This window comes from Meleagris gallopavo, chromosome 29 (assembly GCF_000146605.3).
Source record: "Meleagris gallopavo isolate NT-WF06-2002-E0010 breed Aviagen turkey brand Nicholas breeding stock chromosome 29, Turkey_5.1, whole genome shotgun sequence".
Classification (NCBI taxonomy): Eukaryota; Metazoa; Chordata; class Aves; order Galliformes; family Phasianidae; genus Meleagris; species Meleagris gallopavo.
The window spans coordinates 4,042,395-4,051,828 of NC_015039.2; the positions used below are offsets into that span (position 1 = coordinate 4,042,395).

The following is a 9,434-nucleotide window of genomic DNA, read 5'->3' on the forward strand; positions in this document are numbered from 1 at the left end:
AGCACGCCCAGCCGCCAGTGTGACCTCACTGGGGGCCGATTCCAGACCCCCACGGGGGAGTTCCGGAGAAGATGTAGGAGGACGAGGCGAAAACGGCCGCCGCGCAGCTCCTCCCGCCGGCCCGGGCTCCGACATGGACGGCAGCGCGGCGCACAGCGGCTCCGCCTCACTGATGGAGAGGAAGATGAGCGCGATGGCCTGCGAGGTGTTCAATGAGCTCCGCCTGGAGGGGAAGCTCTGCGATGTGATCATCGACGTGAACGGCTGTCAGTTCAACGCGCACAAGAACATCCTCTGCAGCTGCAGTCATTACTTCAGGTCGGTGCTTGGGATGCTCTGTGGTGGGAATGGGGCAGGCGACATTGCCCGGTCGTCCTGTGGTGCCTCCGGTGCTACCGAGCGTGGTGCAGGGAGGAAGGTGTATGGCATGGCGGGGTGGGGATTTAACACAGAAAAGCCATTTCTTCCTCCAGCATTGCTTTGCCTTCTTTTTTTTTTCTTTTTTTGGTCAGGGCTTTGTTTACCAGTGGCTGGAACAACATGGAGAAGGTGGTGTACAAAATCCCCGGCGTTTCGCCCGAGATGATGAAGCTCGTTATCGAGTATGCCTACACCAGGACAGTATCGATCACTGCTGAAAATGTTGAAAGTTTGCTGGGCACGGCGGATCAGTTCAACATCATGGGCATCATCAGGCTGTGCTGCGAGTTCCTGAAATCTCAGCTGTGCTTGGAAAACTGTATCGGCATCTGCCGGCTCACAAACCATTACCACTGCCCCGGCCTGCGGCAGACAGCCTACATGTTCATCCTCCACAACTTCGAGGAGCTGATCAAGGTGTCCACGGAGTTCCTAGACCTCTCCATTGACGAGCTGACGGACATAATTGAGAAAGACGAGCTCAACGTGAAGCAGGAGGAAGTGGTGTTCGACGCCATCCTGAAATGGATCACCCACGATCCCTGGCAAAGGAAGCAGCACATCCCCATCCTGCTCAGCAAGGTCGGTCCATGGGCTCCAGGAGCTCCGCACAGCTCAGCCGCTGCTCCGTCCTCAGCACCGCTGCCTCGTGGCACTGCTCACAGCGTGTCCGTGCTGCCGTGAGCTGCTCTCAGGGCATGCAGTTTAAGTGCATTGTTTCTTCACACTTAGAGCTTATGTTTAATCGTCCCTGGGTGTAAGGAAGAGCCCAGCATCACGTGGGGTGCCTTATCTCTGTGCACACAAAGCTGGTGCGTGTCGGGCTCACCAGCTGTGCTGTGCAAACAGCTTCGGGCTGAGTGCTGTGCCACGGCTGGGCAGGTCTCCCTGCATCGGGCTGCTCTGACACCTGCAGCCTTTTTATGGGGCAGTGAAAAACTACGCCCTTAATTCTCCACTTCTCTCATAAGCCTTAGAGAATACTCTCGCCCAAAATCCAAGCCATCCAGCGTCAGACCTGTCCGCAAAAGATAACAAGATACAAAGCACCAACAATAACCTTTTACATTCCAGGTCCGGCTGGCACTGATGGAGGCAGACCACTTCATGAACAAAGTCAAAACACACGATTACGTGAAGGACAACAATGAGTGCAAACCCATCATCATCAGCACTCTGACGGCCATGTACAACCTCAGCACGAACAACGCGTTTCTCCACGACTGTGTCAGTCCCCTGGCCCGGCCCCGCCTGCCCTACTCCATCCTGTTTGCTATCGGGGGCTGGAGCGGGGGCAGCCCGACCAACGCCATCGAGACGTACGACACCCGTGCGGACAAGTGGGTGAACGTTACGTGCCATGAGGAGAGCCCCCGTGCCTACCATGGTACTGCCTTCCTGAAAGGCTTTGTCTACGTTATCGGAGGATTTGACAGCGTGGATTACTTCAACAGCGTCAAGCGGTTCGACCCGGTGAAGAAGACGTGGCAGCAGGTCGCTCCCATGCACTCGCGGCGCTGCTACGTCAGCGTCACTGTTCTCAACGACTTCATCTACGCCATGGGGGGGTTCGATGGCTACACGCGGCTCAACACAGCCGAGCGCTACGAGCCGGAGACGAACCAGTGGACGCTGATTGCTCCCATGCACGAGCAGAGGAGTGATGCCGGTGCAACCACGCTGTATGATAAGGTAAAAGGCCTGGGAGATTTGCGGCTGCAGTTAAGGTTGAAGCTCGGTGTGCAGGGCAGGGAACGAACGTCACAGGGCGCGTTGGGGCAGTTGCACGGAGCTCAGCCTCCCACTGAGCGCTGTCCCGGATAAACACAGCTTCCGCCCAGGGCTCATCATCTAGATAGGAAAGAGGAGCTGTGGGAGCACAAGTGCTCCTTTCCATCAGTCTTTTCAAAAAGAGGAAGAAGGTTTGTGTAAGCCTTACTCACCAGATCCTGGAGTACAGATAGAAAGCTAAGAGGTGAGACTTACTGGCGCAGCAGAAGTGCAGACGGGAGCAGTAGAACTCTTTTAGAACCTCTTGCCACCAACAGCCACCTTCCTGCTGGACACGATGAATACCGTGCCGGTGTGCTTCATGCAGTTCAGGAAACGAAGGGTCAAAATCCCTTCACTTTCAACCCAGGACGATAGGACTATCCCGTTAAAGAAGAAAACCACTCCAGCCAGGCCATTTTACCCTCAGCACGTTCTCCCACCAACACAGCCACCCTGTTATTTCCCTCCTGTGAACAGGTGTACATATGTGGTGGGTTCAATGGAAACGAATGCCTGTCCACAGCTGAAGTGTACGATGCTGGAACAGATCAGTGGACCTTGATATCCCCAATGAGAAGCAGAAGAAGTGGAGTAGGTGTGATTGCATATGGAAACCAAGTCTATGCGGTAAGGTCCAAGTGGCAACTCGGCCGTAACGAACCCACACTGCTGCTACTGTGTTTGTTTGTCTAATGCAATGAAGTTCTGTTAATCTGCATTTCCTAGACTAATTTTTGCACTGGCCATTCACTTCTAAGTGAGATTTAGGGGAGAAAGTTGAAGGCAGGAATGGTGGAAATCCCCTGTAGAATACAGTGTCACCCTCACTTTTCATTATGTAAGAATAAGTACACCACACGTAAAGAGTTGCAGCAAAGAAATGATAAAAGCTTTTAGCAGCACAGTGCTGCTTGGTCCTGCTTATCCACACACTGCATTTAAGTCCAGTGTAAATGTAAAATCTGACAAAAACACTTTTGGATGCTCAGAACGAACAAGGGAGCAGTCTGCAATAAGGAAGCATTGCATTTTGAGGCTGTGTGCTCTCAGCAGCGCTGCAACTAACATCAGCAAAGCAGGGCAAGTTAAAATCTTACACGTGCACAGCACGATTCAGCTGCCTCAGCAGGTGGGAAAGGCCTCTTTCAGCGCTGTACCTTTGACATTCACAGGTAGGAGGATTTGATGGAGTCAACCGGCTCCGGACTGCGGAAGCCTACAGCCCCGCTGCCAACACGTGGCGCGTTGTCCCCACCATGTTCAACCCTCGCAGTAACTTTGGCATTGAAGTGGTGGACGATCTCTTGTTTGTGGTCGGTGGCTTTAATGGATACGCCACGACTTTCAACGTTGAGTGCTATGACGAAAAAGCTGACGAGTGGTTTGATGCTCAGGACATGAGCATCTATCGCAGCGCTCTGAGCTGCTGTGTGGTGCCAGGGCTGTGCAACGTGGGGGATTACGCTGCCAGAAGAGATTAGTGTGGAGCCCTCACAGCAAGGGAGGCCAGAAGCACTTCTTCACCGAGTCCCCAGCCTGCATTAACAGCTCCAGTTAGCTAATAAAGCCTTCTAAGCAGCAAAAGAATGCATTCGCTTAATCTAAAAGAAAACAGAATTGACTCTCACTAAAAGAATAATTAGTAACTGAAACTTTCATTCCATGGCACACACACACACAAAAAAGACCCAAATGTGATTTAGAGGTATTGGCTACTCCTCGTTTAACAACTCAAAGCCAGTAACAGGGTACGATGCACAACAGAATGCTAGAGAAATAAAAGGTTTATTTTTGTTAGTTCACTTCTTACATAAACTCTGGTACAATGTATTGTACGTGAAGAACAGTACAGTGGGAATGTTTCCAACGGCCTACACAGATACTACTTTACCTTACTGGAAGTTAAGTACAGGAGTGCTGCTTGCCCAAGCATTCTCTTGGAGTCTACATAACACTGAGGAGTACAGCTGCCGTGAACCACAGTGACATGGACCTACGAGGAGTAGCTTACCATTAATGGTCTTGGAACATCTAATTAGCTCCACACTTTACATTCATATTAGTCATAGGATGAGATCCTCAGAAGCACCTGTTTTATCAGACTTCCACTTAAGACTGTCAAATCAGAGATACCATTTATATTCGAAAATAATTTGGGCATAGCTGAAAATAGATCCAGGCCATCCAACAGTTTGAGCCCAATGAGTGTTACAACGCAGGATTACAATGCTGTGATAAAAATAACCTAAGAAGTTGCTACTCTTTGTGACCCACTTTGTTAACAGTGACCAACCTAGGATTATTTTTTATAAAGCATGCTGGAAATTTGGCATGTTTTCTCTATTTCTGGAGTAACACCCTGCTATGTGTGAGGAAATCTTATTAAAAATATATACAAAACTAGCATAGTAACAGGATATCCAAGTCCCTATAAAACATATGTACATTTATGGCACCTACCTAGAAATGACTGCAGGGAGCACGCAGTGCTAGGCAGCACGTGTCCTACTTCACTAACAGCTGGAGCAGACAGATGTGGAACATGCATTTTGTGGCATGTGTTCAATAAGCTATGATTGTCTTAGGGAGGAAAAGTACCGTCTGATGTTCCTTTGCAAGGACAGAAATCAGCCTTGCAGTGCTTCACACACACTAGAATCTTACTGACATTTAACTACCCACTACACACAAGAAGGATTCCCAAGCTGTTGCTTACGGGATTTTTTAAAACAAGTACTCAGCGACCTACAGCAGTCAGGGGCCAGAATGCGTTTGTTACACAGTCACAGGTTAGTGATCGGAATTACAGCCAGATTCAATTCTTCTCAACACCTACAGGTGAGGCAACAGATAGTTAGACTTGTCAGTTAAAAACCGTGTAATGCAGTTGGTCCACTTGAAGTCAGGGCTATAAAAATCCAACCACCTAAAAATTCCATAGCGTTGGCCTTGTGTAAGTTAAAGCAAACCAGTGCTGTCCGCAGTGCCATCACTCCCCATGCAGACAGAACACAGAAGCAGAGTGCATCACATACAAAACCATGGCTGGCACTCACACGTTATTTAGTTGTTCTGATGCCTTTGAGTGGAATGTCTTCAGGAAACAAGACAGCTTGTATGTCAGACTGAAGTCCTGGTGAGTGCAGATATCGGTTTTGCTTAGAAAAAGACTGCAAGAAATTTCTTCCTGCATCAAACTTAGCTGCATGCTGCATCACACTGTTTAGTTTATATTCCAACTGAATCACAATTTCAGTACTTTCTCCCATAAATTGTCCCAGATTTGTTGACAGAGTGCCTAAGGGCTTCAGTGGAGCTGCGGTGGGCTGACCAGGTGGCGTCCTTTACTCATCATCCCCCTGCAGTAAAGTCAGCAGGGAGGGAATACGTAAACTGTTCTCATTGCTTCTGTGCAAAGTGCCTTAAATTCAGCTCCCATTTCAATTAAATCATAATTCCAGCATTAAAGCTGTGAGGCATTTGCAGTCTGCTCACAAACCCTCCTACGGGGGCAGTAATTCTTAACCTACTCCAGCCAAACCTGCCAGAGCTCACGGGCCAAACTCCACGGGTTGACCCCTCCCTTAAGGGCCTGCAGGAGCTGATTTGGCAATGGTCGTTACTGAACATCAGCCTTAAGCCTCAATAAGTTTAACCATTTCCTCTCTTGCATTAAACCAGCACTGTACAATTTAATCTGCCAATGCACAGCAATCTAGCAGGCAAATCAAACACAGGATGGTTACTTCTGAGAAGTAATTTGAAACGAACTGTTAGATTTTCAAGATAATTTTTACAAGGCTGGGTTATTCTCCCATGACAAAAGGACTGTTACTGATGTCCAAGTGGAGCATTAAGGATATTACACACCACAGAAACCTTTACACGTTATGCGACTGAAAGACTTACCCTCACCAGTGTCTCAGATATGATCTAGGTTGCCTGCTGAATTGGAAAATGAGAAGTATCAGTTCAGAAAGCTAAACAACAAAACACAAACAGAAAGAAACACAACAAAACAAAAAACTGTTCAGAAGACCTTTTTCAAAGGAGTTGCCCACGTCAAAAGCACCAGAGAATTATCACAGAACCAACGACAGCACGCAGCTCCTCCACCACCGTCTGTCAACTCAAACTTTGCAGCGCCCTGCTGACACCTCCCTGCCTCCCCTAATATCCTGAGTTGGGTCACACGTGAAAACCTGGAACACTGACACAAAGGGAAGGACGAGGAAGAAAAGGAGGCAGGAGGGATGCACTGCACCAGTAGTAACAGCTGTCCTGGAGCTCCTCAGATCAGGGAGGTGCTCGGCAGGACAGATAACAGAGGCAGTGATATCCGAAGGAACGATTCGACCGTCTGTTTCTTGGGGTACAGCACTTCACAAACCAGAGCCAAGCGGGGCAGGGCACTGACTGATGTGAAACCACACCATAGCAGTTTTAATCAACAGAAATGTTAGTCTCTAAAAATATTTAGAGACTGTACAATCTCCAGGTGCATCTCAGATCTGAATGTTGTCATACGGTGCCCCTTAGAGAACACCAGGCACTGGTTTGTTAAGGAGCACTGCAGCACAGCTATGAGTCCCGTGGGAGAACACACCGAAGGCCAAAGGTACTGATTGTCAAAGACAGGCTGGAAACAGGCGTGTGGGGGTTCTTCCAAACACTCCTTCACTACAATTAAATGTGTTCAGCATTTGAGAAAGGACTGACAGGTAGCTCGAGCTTCAATCTATTCCTGTGGGATAATATCATTCTTACTAATCCACACAGACAGAAGGGACCAGCTGACTTTGGTCCAGGGCTGCTCTGCTGGCTGTCTCCCCTTTGGAGCTCTCAAGGAAACTCAAAGCCTCTCCAGATACACCTGAAAAAGATCACTGCCTCAAGTTCTCTTTAGCAAGCGTCTGATGTTCTACTAATCAACCATTCACAAATGCACTCCACAGCCTCTCTACAACATACGGATACGAAATATTCATTAGACATAGAAACATCCTGAAGTAACTCTATAAAGAGAGATTGTGCTTTCACTTCCATATGTAGTTATTAACTATTGCACTTGCTTCCAACTTGAGAAAGCCAAGTACACTAACATCAATTACACGTGTAGTTTAGTCACTGAGAAGGAGAATCAAAGGAATGTCAACATATTAAGTGCAAATAAAGCAGGTGCTTTCAGCACACACAAATGTAACCACTAAATTATTAGAGAGAGATCTCTGATTTTCGAAATAGAACTGTAAGAGACTAACTCTACAGAAATCCTTGAAAACAAAGATCTGTGTCACAGTCTGGTACAGAAAAGCAGTTTTTTCCTGGGCACTGTTAAGTAGCATTGTTGGATTCAGACAGTTTCTCAATTCCCATTCATCCTCAATTTCTGACCTTTGTAACTTTCAGTAGATAAAAGATGCCACTTTTAGATGTCAAACCTTCTCAACACCCTGATGTCTTATCAAGACACAAAGTGCCTCGCAAAATGGTTTAGCACAGTACTTCCTAAGCTACCTTCACAAGAGTGGAGAACCCAGAAATTAGCACTCAATCTGCGAGCGCGGCATTCTTCGCAAGCTTAGAGAGTGTCGGTGTATTTCCTGCATCTGCCTTTCCTGCATTTGTCTTATTCTGTCTTTTTGCCACATCAGGTTTTGCGGCATAGGATATCTCTGCGTGCCCTGCAAGCACCTGAAGGGAATTCTGACATGGCAGGCCGTTGCCCTACAGCGAGGCTGAGGCATGGGAGGCAGAAGCATCCAGCGCTTCCTCTCAGCGCAGTAGCGATAGGCCTCCTTCCTGTACTGCTTGTCAATATCATCACTGTTCTTCCACCCCCCAATGATGAACACGTCGTCTTTATAATAACAAATAGCTGCCCCTTCAATGCTAAGGACCTCTGGGGGTAAACTTTCAAGTATCTCATCTGAGGCCCTGCCAGAGATCTTTACCTTGGCTTCCTCATTATCTATAGGGTAACTCTTGGGGCAGCAGGACGCTGTATGGTAGAAGTTTGTGTTTGCAACTGACATCTGAAAAGAGCAGTAATTATCAATGAGCGGCAGGGACTCTACGTCCTGCCACTGCCTTGTTTCAGCATCGTATCTGATAATAACTGCCCTCAATCCATCTTCACTATCACTGTCAACCGGGGTACGAGCAGCAACATAAACAAACCGGTCTTCTACAGAAACAGCTTTGACGTCACGAAGGATCTTTGGTGCTGACTCCAGGTTATGCCATTTGTCTTGCTCGGGATTATAAACAGCTACATCTTTAAAGCCAGGACTGAAATTGCCATGTCCACCGATACTGTACAAGTTTCCTTTAACTTCGGTAAGGCCAAATGAGTGTTTTCTGGTTATTAAATTTGAGACTTGCTCCCAGATATTTCTGTTTGGATTATACCTTTCTACAGTCTTGGCAAATCCCGGTTCCATGGAGCCAGCCACATAAACATACGACTCTGTCACAGCAACTGCATGCCCATCGAGATGGTTATGGATGTGCGGCAAGTTTACCCACCTATCTTCATCGATGAAATACCCCACGCACTCACTCAGGTAATCTCCTCCCTCCGACACACCTCCGATCACCATAATGACATCCATGTTTTGTCCGAAACGCGGCAGCAACGCGGCAGGACAGGCGGAATGCTGCAGGTTACCAGACTGCAAGTTCTCAGACCTCAGGGCGTGACTCTCCACGGCGTCTGACACCAGCCTGACGCAGGCCTCGTTGCTGGACACCAGCCTCTCGGATTTGACGTGGCGCGTGAGGTACGTGGGCTTCATCTGAGACAGCCTCAGCAGCTTAAAGAGCTCCTCGAAGTACCTCTCCCTTTCCTCGGGATTCCTCTGCACCCACTTCAGGACGGTCTCGAAGAGGACTTCTTCGGAGTCCACCGTGATCTCCGAGTCGGACAGCCAGTCCCTGATGAGGTGGAAGGGCAGCGTGTAGAACTCCTCGTCCTGGATGACTCTGTGGAAGTTCCTGCGGATCATGTCCTGCGCCCGCAGTGCCAGCTGGCTCAGCGAGTACATGTGCGCCAGGCTGTGCACCGCCACGCAGTTGGAGAGGTTCAGCTTCTTCTTGAGGAACTCCCCGCAGAACTCCTTCAGCCGGGTCAGCAGGAACCTGCGGGACGAACGGCACACACGGCGCGAAGGCCGTCAGGCGGCGCCCGCCCGCCCGGCCCGCCCGGCCCGCCCCGCTCACCTGTCGGCCATCTCCAGCAC

The 9,434-nt window shown here is 48.9% G+C and overlaps 2 protein-coding genes across 2 annotated transcripts; one reads left to right on the forward strand and one right to left on the reverse strand.

Annotated features, from left to right (window-relative positions):
• Positions 1–45: 45 nt before the first annotated feature.
• Positions 46–3,860, forward strand: KLHL10 (kelch like family member 10). The gene is made up of 5 exons (XM_003213116.4): positions 46–318; positions 513–1,002; positions 1,495–2,112; positions 2,671–2,820; positions 3,366–3,860. Exons 1-5 carry the CDS (start codon positions 134–136, stop codon positions 3,672–3,674), a joined length of 1,752 nt encoding a protein of 583 aa, XP_003213164.1. The 5' UTR covers positions 46–133; the 3' UTR covers positions 3,675–3,860.
• A 99-nt stretch (positions 3,861–3,959) lies between these two features.
• Positions 3,960–9,428, reverse strand: KLHL11 (kelch like family member 11). The gene is made up of 2 exons (XM_010724727.2): positions 9,415–9,428; positions 3,960–9,333 (listed from the first exon to the last, which is right to left on the reverse strand). Exons 1-2 carry the CDS (start codon positions 9,423–9,425, stop codon positions 7,737–7,739), a joined length of 1,608 nt encoding a protein of 535 aa, XP_010723029.2. The 5' UTR covers positions 9,426–9,428; the 3' UTR covers positions 3,960–7,736.
• Between the last annotated feature and the right edge of the window lie 6 nt (positions 9,429–9,434).

Bases quoted from the DNA above. Each gene is read 5' to 3' on its own strand.
- KLHL10 (XM_003213116.4), top strand. From the start codon at position 134: ATGGACGGCAGCGCGGCGCACAGCGGCTCCGCCTCACTGATGGAGAGG. The intron at 319-512 runs GTCGGTGCTTGG...TTTTTTGGTCAG, and splicing joins AGCTGCAGTCATTACTTCAG to GGCTTTGTTTACCAGTGGCT. The intron at 1,003-1,494 runs GTCGGTCCATGG...TTTACATTCCAG, and splicing joins TCCCCATCCTGCTCAGCAAG to GTCCGGCTGGCACTGATGGA.